At 41.9% G+C, this 22,471-nt stretch overlaps 1 protein-coding gene across 2 annotated transcripts in view; it reads left to right on the forward strand.

The window, feature by feature from the left end:
- Positions 1-22,471, forward strand: part of KCNH5 (potassium voltage-gated channel subfamily H member 5) — a 189,264-nt gene that overhangs the window by 39,384 nt on the left and 127,409 nt on the right. For both annotated transcript variants that reach the window (XM_069949841.1, XM_069949842.1), the window contains exons 2-4: positions 2,308-2,431; positions 9,502-9,608; positions 12,826-12,954. In XM_069949841.1, coding sequence (XP_069805942.1) covers positions 2,308-2,431; positions 9,502-9,608; positions 12,826-12,954 — 360 coding nt within the window. The remainder of the gene's footprint in view (positions 1-2,307; positions 2,432-9,501; positions 9,609-12,825; positions 12,955-22,471) is intronic.

The raw sequence follows: 22,471 nt of genomic DNA on the forward strand, positions 1-22,471 counted from the left end.
CCATCTAAGCCTGTCCCCTTCATGTCGGGAGGCAATTATACTGCTTAGATGGGGCCAAGTCGGAAGTAATGGCCCTATTCCACGCTGTCAGCGCTCGTTTGCTCCTCGTTCGCCGCTCGCTGCCGCCGCTATTCAGCGCGGCTGCAGCGAGCGGGTGAGTGCGGGGGGGGGCGGCGGGGAGCTGCGGGGGGGCTGCCCGGGGGATCGCTAGATCGTCCGGGCAGCCCATAGGATATAGCAGCGTCTGCTGACGATGCTCCTATTCAACGGAGCGACGGCAGCAGATCGCTGCTATATCAGTCGCTTGTTTTTCAACATGTTGAAAAACAAGCGACTGCAACGATCAGCCGACATGAACGATGTCGGCTGATCGTTGCACTCTATTCCACGGAACGATTATCGTCCGTAGCGGTCGATATCGTCCAAAAACGAACGATAATCGTTCCGTGGAATAGGGCCATAAGCTGCTAAGGAGGGAGGAAAGATAATACCTTTTCTGCTATGCAAATAAACCCCTTAAATGGATTCACAGGATTCACAGGGCCCCATAGCAAAAATCTTTAAGGGGCCCCCCTCCCCTAAGCACAACACAAAGCACTGTGTGTGTGTGTACATATATTTACTGCACTGATAACCCCTGACCTCTGCAAGGAGCTCTGCACATTTTCCTTTCCTACTTGATTTCCTACTTTCCTACTTGCCAGCTGGAGAACAGAGGTCAGGGGTTATCAGAGCAGTAAAGCAGAGATCTCTGTCTTCTGCTTGTTAACCCTTTTTTGTGTTGCAGCATGTAAGTAAACATTGGATCACTTACACACTGCAATACATAAGGGGTTAAGCAGAAGGACACAGCTCTTGCCTTCTACCCTGAGCCCACCTCCTGCACGGGCCCCATAGCAACTGCCTACCCTGCCTCTATGGTAGCTATACTACTGGCTGTGGTGATCAGAGTCTCTCTTGAGAACAGAGTGATGGTCATCCATGCATTTGGTTGCTCTATTGACTCTTAATGGGAGTGCCTACAGACAGCCAAGCCCAGCACTTGGCCATCTCCAGTGCCTCCTGCAGTCACACATGTACACAGTCAGTCTGTTAACTGGTAAGTGGAATTGCATGACTAGACACTAGTCACAAGTGCAGAGTGATTGCTGTTTGTGCATGACAACTCCCCATAGAGATGAATGAGATCCAAATATAGATTTTTTACTAGTGGTTAATTTTTATAATGTTAGCTCTAATATTAGATGTGAACTTCATTTACACCAGTGGATTATTTTGGATATTTACTTCAAATGATAAATAGGGTATTTTTTTGTTTTTTTTTTACTTAATGCTTTATATCAGTGTCATTTAATTTGTTTTTTGAATCCTTTTGGACTTATTTTCAGCAGTTGATTAAATCCCAAATTCTTGGTCTATCACATTTTTTTTCTGTTTGAAACTAAATTAAAAGAAGTCCTTTTATGTTCTTCTGTTATTCTGTTTGATGGGTACATGCTTTGATAATTTTTGTTTCATGTTTTACAATGCTTTAGCTTTGGAATTAATCATTCAGGATTTTATGTGGAACAAAGGTATTGCTTGCAAAAGGCAAAGTATGTATGCATGTGTGTACACGTGCATATGTATGCCTGTCAGTATGTGCGTGTGCGCACGTGTCTGTCTGTGTGTGTTTATTGTTTGTATGTGTGCTTGTATTTATATATGTGTGTTCTTACCTGAGAGTAAATTAATCACATGCTGTTAAAGGGGATATCTTTTTCTTTCAAATCAACTGGTTTCAGAAAGTTATATAGATTTGTAATTTACTTCTATGTAAAAATCTCATACTTATAAGCTGCTGTGTGTCCTGCAGGAAATATTTTCTTTTCAGTCTGACAACATGCTCTCTGCTGTCTGAGACAGGAACTTCCCAGAGCAGTAGCAAATCCCCATAGAAAACCTCTCCTGCTCTGGACAGTTTCTGTTTCAGACAGAGGTGGCAGCAGAGAGCACTGTGTCAGACTGGAAAGAATACACCTGCAGGACATACAGCAGCTGATAAATATGGGAAGACTTAAGTTTTTTTAATAGAGGTAAATTACAAATCTATATTCTGTAACTTTCTGAAACCAGTTGATCTGAAAGAAAAAGATTTTTTCAGGATAACCCCTTTAGCAGTTGCATTTCGGTTCTAATTACAATCCCTTGTCCTGAGCATAGCTTAAGCTGGTGCGATACACACACATACACACACACACACACACACACATTCTCTGCATCCATCTAGCTTTCTATTTAATACTTTCTATTTTGTTCTCCTTTTAGAATCAAGCTTCTTACTGGGAAACGCACAGATTGTGGACTGGCCTGTAGTTTATAGTAATGACGGTTTCTGTAAACTTTCTGGATATCACCGAGCTGACATCATGCAGAAGAGTAGCACTTGCAGGTTTGTGCCAATCATTTCCTTCTATTTCCTAGTAATATAAATCATGCAACATTTAAGTGCTGTAGACCTTTTAGGGGTCCTGACAGCGGTCAGTTCTATAAGTTTCTGCCCACTCTTACAATCAATACAGTAAAGCAAGTGAATAAACCTCAAGACAATTCTATTAATTGATTTAGAGCACAATGTAACATGGTAGTTCAGCAGGACCATGCTTTGCACTAGGGGTCTGATATAAAAAAAAAACCTTGTATCAGATACCGTTTTAGAGATGTAGAGGTTTCCTATTCAGAACCCACATTTATAAGCCAAAGCAGGGAGTAGCTACAGAGATGTCTGTCTTTGGTCCATTGCGACCATGCATTACATATACTGTATAGTCTATTGATTTTAATGGAATGTTTATTATACCTTATTTATTTTTCCTCTGGTGGGGCCCCAGGAAAAATTAACACTTATTGCTAATTTCTTCCTCAAAAAAACAGTTGATCACTGCATAGCCTTCTAAAAGAAGAAATTACCTAATGTTATATTTTATTATTAAGATTCCCTTTTTCTTTGACAGTATTGAAATCTATAACACCTAAATTGTGGGCTACAACTAATAAAGTAGCTTGATATATAGTTTTGTGGAAAAAAAAAGATTCAATAACTGTAAAATCCTTGCTTATTCTGAGCTTAGAAGTCCAGTGGGCGGTCCTGGTCACTGAGTAGGACAACCCACTGGACTCCTAGGCCTGGAATGAGCACGGATTTAGAACGATCAAATACAAGTTATGCAAAATCTTTTACCACAAATTATATATCAAGCCACTCAGTAACTCCTGCTCTATAACCTCCTAAACAGCCATCTTTCTTCTTTCCTATGTGCCACCTCTTCCAGGCTGTTAGCAAGATTATGGTCCGTTGTTAGTTTTTACTTTAATGGCTGAGTAGCGTGCATATCCTTGGTATGAAATCGCTTTAATAACATAAACCTCAGCATTGTATTTGGAGCGAGTGCTGTGATCTGCAAAGTGCAGATCTTTCAAAATATTTTGTAAGTAAGCTTCCAAGTTACTTGGCCGAACCAGAGAGCTGACCAGCCCAGCTAATGTCTGCCAGGTCCTTTAAGAACACAGCATATAATATAAGAACACTGCACCTTATATATCATGTCATAACTTGTTAAGACACATAAAACTCCTCCCTCCTTATACTCCAGCAGGAGGGAAGTGGTTTTATCTTAAAGGGGTACTCCGACTGAGACCGGAAAACATACTCCACTTGCAAACCTCTAGTTGATCTGCACTAATGGGTTTGTGGTCCTTCAAACGTACAGAGACTGTCAGTGGACTACAATCTTGTTGGCAATTATTTCTCGGATAGGATTTTTTAATGGGAACCGGTCACCCTCCATGCTGGGGTGAAGGCCACCTGAACCCCCGCTAGAGCCCCGGATACTTACCCCATCTCACCAAGTCCCGCTCCTGGAGCTGGGCTTGGGACAGAGATATCCTTGTCGGAAGCCCAGCGAGCGCGCTGCAGAGATTAGTCCAACGCCCATAGAGAATGATGGCTCCATTCATTCTCTATGGGCATTGGACTCATCTATGCGGCACTCGGCGGGCTTCCAACAAGGATATCTCTGTCCCGGGACCGGCTCCAGGAGCGGGACTTGGCGAGATTGAGTAAGTATCCGGGGCTCTAGCGGGGGGTCGGGCGGCCTTCACCTTGGCACAGGGGGTGACAGGCTCCCTTTAAGTAAAATAAAATAAAAATCTGGAGAGTTTCACATAGTCTCCAAATGTTCTTCTAGTTGCCAGCTATTTTTCTTTCACATAAATATATAATGGCATAATATAAAGCTGGCAGTGAATACTGATAGAAGACAATGCGTAGGACATTGTAAATCAATAGAAGTTATTGTTCTTTAGTGCCAAATTGTCATCTATTCCATTTGGTTAAACAGCCCTTAAGACTTTGACAAGAAGGTTAAAGAGGTTAAAGTTGTTGTCTGGGCTTCGACTAGAAAGTGTTACTGCGGCTAAGGGCTCTTCATCTATCCCTGCTGTTTGTTTTACATGTCGGGGATAGAAACCAATTGCTGCTGCATCTTCTGGTAAATTTGATCTTCATGCTCGAAATTGCCTTTTATGTTTTCAGTGGAGATTTCCATCACACACAATTATTTTAGGAGCTGGCACAGTGTTTTATCCCATTTTTTTCTCCCAGTGTGTTTATTGTTCCACAACAAGGATAACTTGCTTATAAGCGAGCAGAGCAATCAATAAATTGCACTTTAAGACTTTTTTAATATGTGCACTGCAGTAAAACAACACTAAAGACCAAATGGACTTTCTTTGGCTTGTACTGTTTGAGTTGAAACAGCCACTTAAGAATGTGAACAGTTTCCCCGAGGTTACGTTAAAATAACACAGCATCCATGGGAGTTTCTCGGCTTATCTTAGTGTGAAAATATATTAAAGGGTATGTAAGTATTGCAACTATAATAAAACAAAATGAGCAACCTTTTAAATAGCCTATGATATGGTTTGGGGTATACAGGCTTATGTGTCTCCTTGGTTACAGACTACAAGCAAACCCTGTGTTGTCTGATCTTGCAGTCATGTGTTTTTTCTTTCTCTCTTTTTACAATAACTAGTGATAAGCAAACTTACTGAACTTTCAGGTCCATCTGAGCCTGCCATAGGCTGTATATATGTTTTCCTGACAGCCGTAGGGTTGCATCGAACTTCTCAAGCCCCCGGAATCAAATGCTGAGCATTTGGTAAGTTCGCTTATCACTAGTCCTGACTCTTTGTACATGATCTTTGTACATTATCTGATCAACAGATTATCTTGAGCATTACTGTAAAGTGACTGAAATCAATAGCTAATCTGTGTGTGATCAAATGTATCAGATACCCAGTGCCAAGATACCCTCATACTGTATGTCAGTAAACATGAAATTTCCCTTTAAATGGTTGTTCACCTATGAACTATTGTAATATAATCTTATTAGAAAAAATGCCTCTTTCTTCACTAATCAGAATCCTTTTCTTCTTCCCCTCTCTCCTACATTGACCATCCAATGTGAAAAATTGCATAAATCTATTTGTGGATCAGAACATAGGTTTACAGAAAGGAGAAAGGTGGTGGTGGTAGGGAATTAGCTGGAAAGTAAGACAGAGGAAACAAGACATGCAACCATCCCAGTGCCAGATTTGCATCTTTTACTGCTTAGTACGGCTCAGTAATGTCCTCTATACCCGTTAGGGAAAATTCCATTTGGTCTTCTTCCACATGTTGGATCCTGCAACCATATTTATTTAGGCTAGGGATACAAAGTAATTTGAGTGTCACAGTGCCTGGCTTCATGACTATCACCTATAAAGTGAAAGGGGCCATTTTGTGACCCACAAGCAGCTGTGATCCTACAGTTGCAAAATATCCATCCTGAAGACTAGCGGGGACCAGGAATCACTGTGTAGCCCTAGCCTTTTTTTTTACCCACTGACCACCTTGATTTGGTTTATAATATTACAGAGCCTGTGAAGAAGGATAGCCAAGTTCAATGTCTCAGTTGGCATACCTAAACTGGGTCCCCCCCTTCCCATGGGCCCTATAATAGCTAAACGTACTAGTGTATCCACCTTAGAAGCTGTCATTTTTTCCTGGTTCATCATGACACCCTAGTGTTTACAAAGTCTTTATGAAATGTAAAAAGATTATAGAATAAAAAAATTCATGCTAACATTGTACAGTAGTAATCCCCAGCTGGTAAGGCTAAAAAACAACAAATGTGAAACGAAAAAGAAGCTTGGAAACTTTTAAAGTATTCTAGTGGATGACTGAGTACCAGCCATGATATAGTTAAAATGTACAGTATTTATCTAATGATTTAGCAAAAAACAGAAACTAATAATTCTTTGGCAAGTGCCACCAAATATATTAGATGTTATGTCTTACTGATATTATTGCTGCAGTTTCCTATTACTTGTGATTTATGCTTTAGGATGTTTGTCTATATGAAGCTCTGTTCTATTTCACGACGCAGTTTAGTTTTATACCATTTCTTTTATTTGTAGCCTTTGTTTAATATCTGCAGTGACAAGAAGATTGCTCATGTAAAAAACTGCTTTAAAATTAGATTTGTACTGTATTGTTAGTTTTTTGTACTTGTAAGATACACAACTCGCCAGTGCTGTTCATACCCAGCATCACCCTATCTGTACAGAACATTTGCAGGTTCACTTTGCATTGCCTCATAACTAGAGATGAATCCAGTCATTTGGCATTTGAATACAATTGGCTGAAGAAGTTGGATGCAGCCCTAGGGGTTCTGGGAAAATGCTGGAGTTGCACTCATCTCTACTGGTTACCTTCGTTGGTATCATGAGTTTTCTTCTCCTGAACTGTTGGGCCCCATTATTTCATCAAAGCCTGCAGCCAACAATCGATCCTCTACTCCAGTTTAACCATACTTATGCCCACTTAAAGGAACATTCAGCTTAGCACTGCATTTGGCAATGTTTGTAATGTCTATACAGAATGAATGAAGTAGTTGCTGCACACACATGGCCAACTCCATTCATTCAGGGCTGTAATATTATGGTGTTCTGAGGTTATTATGGTGTCCGAGCAGACCCCATCTATCTGCATCCTCTATTCATAGAGTGGTGAAATCAGAAAAAAAATCTGAAACATTTCGTAAAGAAACATAGGTACTCAGATTTCCTACTCGTGGCAGCGAGTTGGTCACATTTGCATGGTTGCTCTTAACTGCAGCCTAGGAGAGATATGAAAGCAGAAGAATCGGTGTATTCACCTATCTTCCAAAAGCCTGTACTAGAGATTGATCCCCCTAAGGATAATATATATATATATATATATATACATATATATATATATATATATATATATATATATATATATATATATAGTATATATATATATATATATATAGTGTATATATATATATATATATATATATATATATATATATACAGATAGAATGCATACATTCACTTATAGCAACAGAGATATGAACAATGATTTTTATATACTGTACATAGGAGGTGCAAGAGGGAGCTCATTTTATATACTATCATATACTGCTCATCCTACAGTCACCTCAGGGCATTTCCCATTTGCATTATGTTCTACCTATACACTGTCACTGTGCATGTACATGTTGCTACAGCATAGAATCAATATTAATTATGCATATAAGACCTCCCTGCTAAACTGTGCACACCATGTCCGACAGCACCAACATGATGCCCAATTATCTTGTAAGGTTGGATGAATGTCCCCAGTACCCAATAATCAGGGCACAGGCATAATAATGAAACATAAACAAGATTGGCAAGGGATTCATTAGGCCAACACATCACACATACACAACAAGCGTGCTGTGAGCCCAACATAATACAGCTAGTGCCATGCCTAGGAACAGGTGTTTGACTGCATAAACAAAGCTTAAAGGGATGATATATTATAATATTACCGGTAGATCATCACTAATCAATGAAAGTGAAATAAGATGTAAATGCTGCCTTTTAGAAAAAAATTACACAATATAGATTTTAAGCATTTTTAATTATTTGTTTTAGTAACCTATTCTGCCCCTCTTGTGTGTAAATAGCCAGTAAACAGCACCAGTTCACTGTCGTTAAAATTTTTATAGCAGAAATCAATAGTACAGGCAATTTTAAGAAACTTTGTAATTGGTTTTATTAGCCGAAAAATTAATTTTTATCATGAAAAAGCAGTTTGAAGCTCTCCCCCTGTCTTTATGGTTTTCCTATGGAGAGAGAAAGTAAAGGCAGCAAAACAGGACAACAAAGAGTTAATTCACATTCACATCACAGGCTCTCTCCTCTGCAGTCACCACTGACCTCTCTGACCTCTGAATAGGGCCCTGAATAGCTCCCCCACTGTGCAATGCTTCCCCCTCCCCTCTTCATAGACCAGACAGATCCGACTGATGAAAAAACAGTAGAGATTTCCTGATTCTGAGCAGTGGATGATAGAAAGGAGAGGGGGGGGGGGACCTGGGAAAAGGCTTTTTACATGCAGATAATGGCATATTTGCCTAATAAACCCAATTACAAAGTTTTTTAAAATCGCCTGGACTTTTGATTGATTGCAAAAAAAAATTTAACAACAGTGACTCTTTGCATTGTCTTTCATTTCCTGCAGTACTTTTGAGCGCTCTAAAATACTAGATGCTGTACTCAATGCTAGAGATGGAGATCATAGGGTATGGTATCAGGTAAAATTGTTTAGAGCTAGGTAACACTGAGGATAGCAAATTGCAGGCATGGTTTAGTGATCCCCTGCTACTGCCCGTACACCGCAATAAACATGCAGTAGCAGGCCATTCCCGTTGCTCTCTAGCTCTAGTCTAGCTGTGCTACTGCCCGTATACAGTTACTGTGCGTGGACAGTGCATAGCTTGGGATTGGGGGGGCACCTTGTGACAGTATCTAAGGACTTAAAGGGGAGGGCTTTGTGTGAGGTACCCTCAACAGAGATTGAATTTCAGGCAGCTTACAAATAAACCTTTTGCACTTCTATATTACTAATGTGTCTCATAGGGATTGGAGAGGAGTAAACCTCAAGCACGCTCAGGTTTGTCCGAACCCAAACACTCAGCATTTGATTACCAGTGGCGTACGAAGTTGGATGCAGCCCTAGGGAGTCCTGGAAAACATGACACAGGAGTCACTGTACAAGGTCTCATTCATGGTCAAGCTATACGTGAAATTCTAAGCATGAATAGAACAGATTGGTATTGTGACTTCTTGCTGTTCTATAAGCAGAGAAAGCTGCTTCATTGAGTGTCTGCACTGAGAGCTGTGCCAACAGCTGTAACATAGGCCTTGCATTCTAAACTGCTCCAAATTTATTAAATCTATCTTTGAGATTGTTTGCTGAGTACAATGTTTAATATGAGATTCATGGATCGGATGTCTTAGACTTTTCTGCTACTCCATAATAATAAAATCTATTTTACTGTGCAAACTCGCTGTTTGCAAACTCTCAGTTCCTGATAAGTTTCAATGTGTGTATCTCTTCTTCTGCAGCTTCATGTATGGGGAATTGACAGATAAGAAGACCATTGAGAAAATTAGGCAGACTTTTGATAACTACGAGTCAAATTGCTTTGAAGTTCTTCTGTACAAGAAAAGCAGTATGTATACCGCCCAATTGTGTTTGCTATATAGACAGACTTTAGCAACTGTGCGATAACTGGATGACCATTGTACTGTATAATTTCTACTATTTGCTCCTAATGTTTAATACTGTTCGAAGGTCCAACCTTACCCAATATTTTACTTTGAGTGAACTTCTATCTACCGTCTCTTTTAGAGAGGGTTGTTATTTCTACTCTTTGTTATACCAATGCACTCTGTCAACCATGACTTTACATTAAACGACTATACCATCAGTACATTCGCTTTATGTTTCACACATGGATAAAACGGTGCAAGAAGCCGGTGCCACTGTCCTTTTTTTTAACTGTGCCCCGCTTCCCGCATACAATGCCGTTCTATCCCAGGGCACTGGCCGGGGGGAAGCAGTGGAGGCAGGCTGGCCCACCCCCTGTAGGAGGAAACCCCGGCCCCTCTATGACACGGCTCCATTAGAATCAATGGAGCCGCATCATATAGGGGCAGGAGTTTCCTCCCACTGGGGGAGGGCCGGCCTGTGCCCAGGAATAGAACTATCTATGTGCAAAACTTAAAGTGAATGTATTTATGGTACTACATTCGCTTTAAAGCGACTCACAATCTACCCCCCCCCCCCCAAACCACTTGTACCATCAGATAGCTGCTTTTAATCCTGTCTCATCCTTTCCCTTCATAGTACGTGTGCCGCCATAAGGCTTTATACCTCCACTATAACTTCAGATTATCATGCTGCATAGTAATCCACCTTATAAATGTATTCAGAAATCCCCAGAATGATGTTTTAGATTTCCCCTTAAAGACTCATAAAGACATTCGATTGATCTCAGCTAAGGTTTCACTCATTAAAATCAATATTCAGGTCCACCTGGGAGGCCAGAACATGGACTGAAATAAAGCCGGTTATTGGGCTGTTAATTTCCACGTCAATAGTTATTAAAGTATTACTGTTAATGGATTCCATGAGATTTTCTCGCTATATAATTAGGCTTCCAGTGTTTAGCCTTCTCCTATGACCGCAATGATTTAGATCATCCATCTTCTGTATTCATGGATGTAACCCACAATCCATATAAACATATATGACATTGCCTAGCAGTGCATTCACGTGCTTTGTCACAGCTGCACTTATAACCAAGCTTCATTGAACAATATGAAGTATAGACCAGCAATAAATATAAGCGTGTAGAGAAAAATGCTTAAAGCGTGACCTTCCTGTTCGTTCTTCTGTGATATGTTCAATAAAAAGAACATATGAAATTAGAGAGCTTATCATCATCAAACCAAAATCTCCCAAATTGTCAGGTTGGGTCATTTGGGGTAGAAATATAGATCCCTGTGACCGCGATTGTCATGGTAAATCCCACTATACAGCATACAGTGGTTTTAGTTCCTCGAGAAACCCCTAGACCTATGCAGGGGCCATAGCAGGGTAAGATATTAAGCATGACAACTTAGCCAGCTATATGAAAGTGACATCAAGGTCATACAATAGACCCCCTATGATGGGCCCACAGTCTGGAGATCTGTAATATGGAGCCTAAAGCATTTATGGATTCTTATAACCCTATGGGCTCCCAGTTTAATGTAGAGGCTTTTATTTTGCATGGCTTCAGGATTAGAAAAGTTGTGATATCACGCCACATATTATGGAGTCACCAATGGTTCCTATTAACCATGGTGATAATGTGCCACTGTTATAGTATTTTAATGATATTAAATTTAATTTAATATATCCCCTATCTACAGGATGAATCTCTGATTATGTAGAGTCAGACCACGACACCCCCCACAATCTTCCGAGTGGGAATCTGACTCTTTTGGCTAAATGCAGGGGGGTGGCATGCACACTGCAATTTGATTTGGCCAGTAGAGTGAGATAATCTGGGGTCCCATAGGTCAGATCTATGATGATCAGACATTTGTCCCTTGTTCTGTGGATAGGGGATACATTTTTAGTCAATGGAGACCCCCTTTAAGGCTATGGTTTTATCCTGTGTGAATGAGGTCTTATTTTGAAGGGAAAATGTCCAGTGATTTAAAACTTTTCAGATCTTGGAGAGCAAGTCAAGATCATGATGCTGTGTACTGACCTCCCAGGCGTGCTTTGCTGTTTGTGTAAGGGCCTTATTACACGGGACAATTATCGTTAAAAAAATCGTTAGATCGTTCGGATTCGAACGATAAGCGTTACATGTAATAGCAGGCAACGATTAAACAACCAACTAGAAATTGTTGATCGTTTGATAGAATCTGGACCTATTTTTACCGTTAATCATTCACAAATCGTTCGAACATTGTATCTTCCGCTCGTTCCTTAGTGTATCAGCCAGGAAAGGACGAGCGCAAAAACAACCGCAAGTAACGATCATTGTCCTGTGTAATAGGGTGAATGATTAAGATCGTTCATCACAGCGGTTGTTTGAGATCGTTTATCACCGAAAAATCGTCCCATGTAATACCAACCTAAGTCTCAGTCAATGGAGTTATGCAAATTGCTTTGGCTGTTTTCAGTTTTGTGACTGCAAACAAGCTTGAGGGGAACAGGAAGCCCAAAACAGGAGATAGAAATCCCCCATTATTACTTTTTGTTTATAAGTGTACTGTAGGAGGTGTAGATAGTCATACGTACTGAACCTTTAACCAATGTCTTATGGACTGTGCAAACAATTTCCACTGCAATGAGATATTTTTAAAATTCTAATAATAAATTGTTGCATGTGCTACAAACAATGTATGTTTTGCATAAATCACGTCCATTGCTGCAATTTGCAACAATGGCCATGATTTATGAAAAACATATATTGAATCAGAATGAATGGATGGAATCTCGGCTGGAGCATATTCTGTGTGTCCTCTGGCTGGAATTACATCATGTCAGTTTTGTGCGGCCGCTATTTATTGAATAGTGGACGCATAGAACATGTCAGTTCACACTGCACTCTCCATTGTTAGCCGCATGCTCCATTGTGTGCAGCAGTGAATTGGGATCTGGGTGCTCTCAGGTGCACCCGCATCCGAATTCAGCAGAAATGAACATCGGGATAATCTTCAGTAACCCCAACCATTCTGCGACCCGACCGTGTCGCAGAACGGCTGGTGTTATACGTAGTGTTAACCTGTCCTTATGGTTATAGGACCCTTTAATGCCTTTATATTATTTACATGCCTAGTTTTTCCATTGTGTTACTAAGTGTTCTTTTAATTCCATCTTCACAGGAACCCCAGTTTGGTTTTATATGCAGATCGCTCCAATAAGAAATGAACACGACAAGGTTGTTTTATTCCTTTGCACTTTCAAAGATATCACGTTATTCAAGCAACCGATTGAAGATGAATCTACACGAGGTAAGGGTTCTGTTACCCATTAGTGACGTGTCTCAAGTGTCTGTATACAGCATGTGTAGTATTCACTCGTACAAAACCATTGTCTACATGTTCCATGGCAAGTAAGTTACTGATACCTTGGTGAAAATGCAACATATAACACTTAATACAAGTTAGTAATAAATATGCTACAGGGCAGTTAATTGTAGAAACTAAGATTTAGCACTGCAACACTGTTCTTGATGCCGTGCACCGCTATACTAAATTCCACTATTTTCAGATCATATAAAATGCAAAGCAAAAAAAACAAACCAAAAAACAAGAAAAAAGTCTTCATTTAATAACAGTTTCAGTTGGTTACAAATGTGTGTGCGTCTATATGGCCCTGCACAGAAGGTGGGCAGCTCTGTACACATGGGGGAGATTTATGAAAGGATGTAAATATACACCTGGTGTAAACTGCCCACAGCAACCAATCACAGCTCAGCTTTGGTAGAATATAAGAGGAGCTGTGATTGGTTGCTGTGGGCAGTTTACACCAGGTGTATATTTACAACCTTTCATCAATCTCCCCCATGGACTATGGCACTCAGACAAATCATTGTAGTTAGATTGTTGGGTAAGGAAAGAAAGTTAAACACCTAGGGGGAGATTTATCAAACATGGTGTAAAGTGAAACTGTCTCAGTTAACTCTAGCAACCAGTGGCGTCGCTAGGCATAAATATTCGGGGCACAAGCCCCAAATAAATTCACCCTAGCCACGAAAGTTTTTTCCCCTCCGCCACCCACGGCTAATCAGCGCTGTAATACAGCAGCCGTGGCCTCTACTTGGGATTCCTGGCCTGCTTGGACTATGCATTGCCTGCCCCCAGATACCGCCGGGACACAAGCATCCAATGAACAAGTGCCGGAATGACGTGATCGAATGCGTGCGTTGCGGCCAGCCACAGCGGCGCCCAGCCTCTCTCCTGCCCCCGATTCCGGTGACAGCTGATAATCTTCAGTGACACATGTGAAAGGTACCGCCCCCGCTCCCCCGGGCTAGTGGGCACTGTATAGCCAGAATCTTCCCCTGGGTACCTCGGGGAACTGGCACCTCCTCACTGGCCTACGCTCAGCACACATATGTGCGTCTGCTAGGCTGGAGCCCTGGACCTGGCACTGACCACTGTGTACTAATCAAGGCTGACAGGCAGAGCACTACTACTCCCAGCATCCCTGGTTGTGTGTGTAGGTATGTGTGTTTGTGTGTGTGTGTGTGGGGGGGGTTAGGTGGGGTAGTGTGTGTGTGGGGGGGGGTGTCAGGTGTGGTAGTGTGTGTGTGGGGTCAAGTGTGGTAGTGTGTGTGGGGGGGGGTCAGGTGTGGTAGTGTGTGTGTGTGTGGGGGGGGGTCAGGTGTGGTAGTGTGTGTGTGTGTGTGGGGGGTGTCAGGTGGGGTAGTGAGTGTGTGTGTGGGGGGGTGTCAGGTGGGGTAGTGTGTGTGTGTGGGAGGTCAGGTGGGGTAGTGTGTGTGTGTGTGTGGGGGGGGGTCAGGTGTGGTAGTGTGTGTGTGTGTGGGGGGGTCAGGTGTGGTAGTGTGTGTGTGTGTGGGGGGGTCAGGTGGGGTAGTGAGTGTGTGTGTGTGGGGGGTCAGGTGGGGTAGTGAGTGTGTGTGTGTGTGGGGGGGGTCAGGTAGGGTAGTGTGTGTCTGGGGGTGTCTGGAGTTCCCCAGAGGCCATATGTGCAGAGGGATTTGTGAAAGTGCTGCCTGGGCCACTCTTGCAGTGGTGGGCACTGCTGGGGCGTACCGCTGCCGATGACAGTGACACTGACAGGAGACTATAGGGAAGGTGGCTGCTTGTGTCTGCTTAGCCGCAGTTATGAGTAGCAGCAATAAAGCTAGAACGGTCATTGGGATAACTAGCTTCTACACTGGACTCCTTCGCTAACTGCTTATGATGGCACTCAGAGGGCCTGGAACCCGGATGTTTTAGGACCCTAGCAACGCCCCTGCTAGCAACCAATCAGATTCCACCTTTCATTTTCCAAAGAGTCTGTGAGGAATGAAAAGTGGAATCTGATTGGTTACTAGGGGCAACTGAGACAGTTTCACTTTACACCATGTTTGATAAATCTCCCCCTAATTTTTCAAAGAATGAACCAGTTCAGATCAAGATCGTCAATGGTTCAATGTGTCCCCAAAATGAAATATGCTACTACCTTGTTGTTGTCTCGAATGTGGTCATACCTCCTAAGCTTTCACTATGTAGCAGACTGAATTGAGTCTGAATAAATCAAGAAAATGCTTATCACAGGCCGAGTGTAAGCAACCCTCCCTCTTCCTGAGGTAAAACTGCCACAGACGGGAGGGATTGCACCTAGGTGTTATGGTTGGTGATGGTGAATCTTGTAGTTCCCCCTGGGCTTCTCTGGTACCGCTGCCTTAGGTGTTGGTGGAGACACCCTTGTTGGTGAGGTGCAGAGTAAAACAGACAACAGGGAGTCAAGGCTTTGATGTAGAGCAACTGAAGCATGCTCGATACAGTCTATGGCCATGTTCAGATGCTGTATAAACATCGGCCATTGCTTGATGCGGCTGGTGTTTGACGTGTAAAACAACGGCCAATGTCTCAGACATCCTCCCTGCTGATGCTGTAGTGAACATCCGTTTTTTTGGGGGTTTTTTTGTATCGGAATGCGTGCACATTCAGGTGTGCCCGTACTCCAGTTAGCCATAGAGCTCAATATAAAGTATGTCCAGGAGCCATACTTTACATTGTGATAACAGGCTGTTCAATGAATAGCAACTGCACAAAATAGACCTGTCAGTTATTTTATGCGGCCACATAGAATACCAACCATAATGTAAAGCGTGTGTATATACCACGGCCTGTGTTCTATATACTTCAAAGCAGCCGAGTATTGTTAGTTAACAACGGACGTTGTTTTACTAACAAATACGTTGTGTGAACATGGCCTATGGGTGTATCCATGTTCTCTCAGACTGTGTAGGGCTGCATCCAACTTCTTCAGCCGCCCATATTCCAGTGCCGAACAATCAGACTTGAGCATGCTTGAATTGCTCTCATCACTAGTTGTCACCAAGAGATGTAGATATCTTGGCTCCTTTCTCAAAAGTCTAACAAGCAAAAACCATGCTTGTGAAAGCTTTTACAATGCCAGATAAACATATATATGAGATGGTATAAATAATTGATAACAATAAGGAGCATTGGGCCAAGGCTCTTTAATTAGTTTCTTATTGTTATTGTTCACCTGTTTGCTTGCTACGGAAATTAATAAAAAAAAAGGCTCAGTGCAGGCTTACAGCTCTAATGGAGGCACCTAGTTAAAATTTGAGGCTGTGCTGCTTACAAATAACTCCTTGTAAGATAACAACACGTAATGATTTGGAATACAGCAATCAATGGAAAAACAAGAATAAAGAAGAAATATATGTATCGCACATCAGGAACCAGAAGTAAAAACTTACTGCTCATAGTCACACTTTTAATTGTTTTAGGGTACAAACCCACACACCGTATACGCAGCAAATACGCAACAAATACGCAACAAATACGCAGCAAATACGCAGCAGTTTGATGGTGAAGATTTAATGCTGAGTTCAGTTATTTAGATCTAATCTGCTGCGTTTTTGCTGCGTATTTGTTGCGTTTTTGCTGCGTATTCGCTGCGTATCGCAGCAGTAAATACGCTGTGTATACGGTGTGTGGGTTTATACCCTTAATCACAAATTAAGATCTTGTTTTTCGGAGCTTGACTGCTTCGCCTTTGTTAATGAACTTGCCCCCTGAGATCCAAACAAAGGCTTTGATTTAAGACTCCACAGTCGTATGTTATCTTTAGAAAGCACTTCAGCTTTGGGTGGAATTTCTCTTGATCTTTCAATTCAAGGGGGTCATGTATTCACCTACTCTATCATTTGACATTACAAAAGTTATCTGGCAAAAACTGAATTTATTCTTTTTTTTCTTTGTTATCATATTATGCAGTTTGAACAGTTTCAGTTTGCACAGAAGATCGCTGCATCAGTAGTTTGGCAAATTTAATGCTTCATTGATGACCATGCATCATCTGTTTACATACAGCAATGCGACAATGAAGCACAAAAACGTCAATGAACCAATGAATGAGCAAACATGTCTGACAGTGTAAAGGTATTGTGGCTGGCTGCAAATAGGTGAAGAATGTGAGCTGATCTTACTTAGTGGCTTTTTGGATCATGGAGAGTATGCCTCTCGATAATGTTAATATGTCTGATTGGGCAAATCAATAAAAAGCGTCTGCTTTTTTCCTCATATAAGCAGCACCTCTCTAGTTCACAGGCTGTCTTGTATTGAAGCTCAGTCCCTACTATCCCAAGCTTATAGAAAATTTGTAAAGCTTCCTTAAAGCAACTCTGTACCCACAATCTGACCCCCCCCCCCCCCCTCCCAAACCACTTGTACCTTCGGATAGCTGCTTTTAATCCAAGATCTGTCCTGGGGTCCATTCAGCAGGTGATGCAGTTATTGTCCTAAAAAACTACTTTTAAACTTGCAGCCCTGTACCAAACGGCTGTGGCCTAGAGTGTGTGTGCATTAGGCTGGCACAACCTTTCCACCCCTCCTCCACGCCCTTCTCATCATTAGGAATGCTTCAGGCAGATTTTCTACTAATTATAAGCTGTGTGAGCACAGCACATGGGCTGGATCGTTAAGGCACCTGTGCAGTTTTCACTGCAGAGGAATAGGAAAAGTACTGCCAGCAGCATTTCTAATAATATAAAGGGGGGGGGGGGGGAGGAGGGAGGGAGGGGTGGTGCAAAGTTAGGGCACAGATACTCTAGGCCACGTCTGTTTGGCACAGGGCTGCAAGTTTAAAAGTTGCTTTTCAGGACAATAACTGCATCACCTGCCGAACGGACCCCAGGAGAGATCTTGGATTAAAAGCAGCTATCCGAAGGTACAAGGGGTTTGGGGGGTCAGATTGTGGGTACAGAGTCGCTTTAAAGGGAAACTGAGGGAAAACTCTCAAACTGTTATGATCTTAAAACACACAGAACATTGAGGATGGTAATTTTTTTTTACCTTCATCCTCAGAGCTGTCGTTGGTTACTCTTTACTTTATTCAGTATTCAAATTATGCTTTTTTGTGCACTGGGGGGGGACCCCTTCTTTTGAATATTAATCCGGTGCTCTGCAGTGATAAGCATTAAAGTGAGGTCACACTGCAGACCAGTGCTGGTGGGGTGCACCATACTGCCTAATTTCATATTGAATAAAGTGAAGACTTACCAAAAATGGCACTAAGAATGAAATTAAGAAAAACATCTCCATTCTTAGCGTTCCCAAACCTATGAGAACATAACATCATGTTGGAGTCTTCTAACCTCCTGATAGTTTCCTTTTAATTCAGTTTTATTAAGTTAGTCAACAATTTCTTAGATGGTGGCTCAGCACTGGCAAATACGGAGTACCTGACCTGTGATAAATTACGTGATATTTCACCGTAAGCAACATCATATATAAAGATGACCTATATAGAGCCACTGGCTATCTTATGTAAATGCCATCTTCTGAAAGTCATACATTAGTTAAACTTGGAGCGTGAAAAATTGGTATATTTTGCTGACTTTTACATGAATTGTCAGCATTGTGCTGAGTGCGCATTGTGCCACTGTCTTATAAATCAGCTTAGGGTTGATCTGATGAGGCACATGGCAAGAAGCTGTAGAATAAAATCATGGAGAGGTGGCTGGTGTGTTTGTTCTCTTTTTACTCATTATATTTGCTTGACATCTCCTGGGTTTGAGTGGTTCATGCTAATGGTTTTCTACCATGTTGACATAGCACAATGGAAAATCAGGTTCCTTAGTTAAGGCAGAAAACAGGATGTGTGCAAATAACTATTATAGGATATATAAATTTGAAAGTTAGTTAAAAAGGACTCTTTAGCTCTTTTCTATTTTAGTAAATGCTCGTATTCTCTATGAAACAACAGTTCTGGAGCATGTTTTCTTAGAACACCGCAATGTGCCGGACCTTTGTTGCTTATCCTAGGAACCTAGAATTAAATTGACAACTGGACGTTCACGTGTCAAATGGGTGTGATACTGAATTAAGAAAGGTCCTTTAAGGAAAACTAACAGAAGATTAGAAATATTAAATCTACTGTTATGTTCATAGGAGAACAAATGTGCTGTTTTGAGTAAAGTAACTTACATCCCTGTACCATTTTTCTTCCCCATGGATCTATTCACTTCCTGGTTTCCTCTCTGAGCTTTGGCCCTGCAACAGTGCAGACACTTTCCCACAATCTCCTTTGCTTGCATGTAAAGTGAAAACCAACTGTCCCAGTACTAATAGGCCAGATTGTGTGAGTGGATTGAACTGAACATGAATGACCCAACCTAGTGGATCTGGTGGGCCTTAAAGGGGTTATGCGGCTAGGGAAAACATTACATATGGTTGCAAGTAAGCGAATCGCTTTATTAGCTCTGCTATCTGCTCATCAGTCTGCTGCCTTTGAAGTTTATGCCACTCCAACCGGGGTGCCTGAAAAAGCTAGATCTAGTCCTGGGAGAAGTTCATAGGACTGGATCCAACTTTTCCAGGCACCCAGGGTGAAGCGGCACAGAGTGGCATGGACTTCAAAAGCAGCAGGCTGCTAAGCAGATTGCTGAGCTAATGAAACAAAAACAGTAGAGGGCTTCAAAACAGGGCTAGACAAGTTCTTAGACCAAAATAATATAGATGCATATGTATAGAACCTATCACCCCTCCCCCTTCCCTGTATCCATCCCCTCCTTGGTTGAACTTGGTGGACATGTGTCTTTTTTCAACCGTATTGACTATGTAACTATGAAACTATTTGCTTTGTTTTTACTGTAAATTTGCTAGTTGGAAGTATATAGAAAATAATAAAGAAGCTAGGCAATAAAGAACCTCTCCGCACTTACCCAGTCTTAAAAGAGCCTAAATATCCCAATGGACAACCCCTCTAAGACGTGTTTAGATGCTTCTCCTTGAGAACTGTATTTAGACATAGTCAGTTAGCAGGACACTCTACATAGACATCAGTGCCCACAAAATAAATCTTATTTTAACGTAAATGCTACTCAGTGTTATATAGTGTTGACCTTTCACCTGGGATTGTAGAAATAACTAAGTAGCTGCTTGCTCTATTGCGTTACCATCTCCATTATAACGAATGTATGTTTTCTGAGAACGGTGTTCGTGACGCTCGACTATGACTTTACTTGTTTGTTCATTTCTATGACTGTTTATTTTTTTTGAACAAGTAAAAAAAGAAAAACAAAACGGGAATTCTTTTTCGCGCAGCTCACCTTGGATCAACGCAACTAAAAAACACACAAAGTAAGTCCCAGTAGCTGCTCTAGTAGTTTGTAGCTTTTTACTAGTAGTTATATATTTTATTCCCCCAAATATGTGGTTTTGTGACTGTCCTTTCCCCAGAAATACTTGTGATAATGTTTTTTTATTATACAGTTTAAAGAAATCATCTGGAATTTCGGTTTTTATTTAAAATCTAATGAAAAGTCTCCAAAAAAGACCCTCTTTGAGAAGACCATCCACTTATCTAGACCTGAGTACTACCTTCTAAAGTTTTTGTACAGTTTTGGATGGTTGTCTCAAATAGGTTTCAATGTAGGTCAGAAGATGGATGTGATTGTGACATATTATTAGTTTGCTAATTTTATGTTTTTCTTAAAAAAGTAACAATAGGGGTTATTGATAAATGGTGACTAACCATTCAATTACATTTGTATGATGGATCAACTCACGGAAAGATCAGGTTACATGCTAGCCATAGAAGACTATGGAAGAAGGATGGAGCTTTAGCGTGAGACAAAGGGAGACATAAATACTGCTGAAAGAGCTTATATTTGTTATTTCTCACCTGGTGAACATACAGGATCATCACAACATAAAGAATAGGGGGGGGGGGGGGAACTCTGTTAGTGTCAAATACATTCAATCACTAGAAACTAAAAACATCCTCACCATTCATTATTATGTGACCCAAAGTCATTACAGATGTGGTCTGAATGAAATACTAGAGCTGTATTCACCTCTGCCTGATGGTGATATATCAGGATGGTAGTAAATTCAATGTTCTGTCCTTAATCACATAGAACATTCAATTTTACTACCGTCCTGATCTATCACTATCAGGCAGTGGAGAGTACAGGTCTAATATTGAACTCAGACTACCTCTATAATAAATAGTAGTCAATTCACAGGGTCACCGTAAAAATAAATAGTGGCAGCAGGTTTTACTTTGTTCGAGTGGAATGCATGGTTGCAAAAAAAAAAGGAAGTAATCCCTTGATTTATTACTAATAAAATGTGGTCTGATTCATATCAAGACACAATAATCAACACAATCTACACAATCTAACAACAGTCTATGGGGGAGATTTATCAAACAGTGTAAAATTTAGACTGGTGCAAACTGCCCACAGCAACCAATCACAGCTCAGCTTTCCTTTCAGCACTGCCTAAAGCTGAGCTGTGATTGGTTGCTGTGGGTAGTTTGCACCAGTCTAAATTTTACACCTTTTGATAAATCTCCCCCTATGTCTTTTAGAAATGAAAAGAGGCCCGACACTCACCATTCTTCTGTGCAGTTATTTCAGGAAACCATCAGGAAATACCTTTAGGATTTCCTGATCAGAAAGTAAAAATAGGACATGATGGTAGATGTAGTTCTGCAAACTAGATGGTAACAGCTTGCAGAAGTACAACTCCCATCATGACCTGTCAGCAAAGCATGATGGGAGTTGTACTTCTGCAAACTGCATGGTCAAAGCTTGCAAAAGTACAACTCTCATCATGACCTGTAAGCAAAGCATGATGAGAGTTGTACTTCTGCAACCTGGATGGCCACAGGCCGCAGAAGTACAACTCCCATCATGACCTGTCAGCAGGACATGGTGGGAGTTTTAGTTCTGGGGGGGGGGGGGTGATCTCACCTGTCCTGTGGCTGGTGCAATCCGGAAGGCAGCATGAGGTGAGTTCGGGTGGGGGCGGTGACCGGAGACGGCAACAAGGACAGATGGAGAGGGGGTCCAGGGGTCACTGACATCACCGACGCTGCTCCGGTCCGTGGGGGAGGTCGGCGGGGCCGGATATGGAAATCTTCGGCGCCGCTGCTTCGGTCCTGCGGGAGGATGACGCAGAGATCCGGGGGGGGGGGGGGCGTGTAGTGGCGCTGAGGAACCGGGGGGGGGGGGCGGTGTTCTTGGGCATGTAAGCGCGCTGAGGGTCAGGGGGGGTGTTTCAGGGGTAGTGGCGCTGAATGTCTGAGGGGGGCTTTGAGGGTAGTGTCGCTGAAGTTCTGGGCAGATGGGGGAGGGGTAGTGGCACTGAAGGTACGAGGGGGGAGCCAGGTGCAGGGCAGAGAGGTGAGCTGAGGGGTGTCACGGAGGTACCGGCGGGCTCTCAACCAGTCCGGAATCACAGGCACTGTCCTGATGCACATCAGGAAAGTGCCCATGATTCCGGCGCTCCCATAGATTTCTATGGGGGCGTC

The sequence above is a fragment of the Dendropsophus ebraccatus genome, chromosome 13 (genome assembly GCF_027789765.1).
Source record: "Dendropsophus ebraccatus isolate aDenEbr1 chromosome 13, aDenEbr1.pat, whole genome shotgun sequence".
In the NCBI taxonomy this organism is placed as follows: domain Eukaryota; kingdom Metazoa; phylum Chordata; class Amphibia; order Anura; family Hylidae; genus Dendropsophus; species Dendropsophus ebraccatus.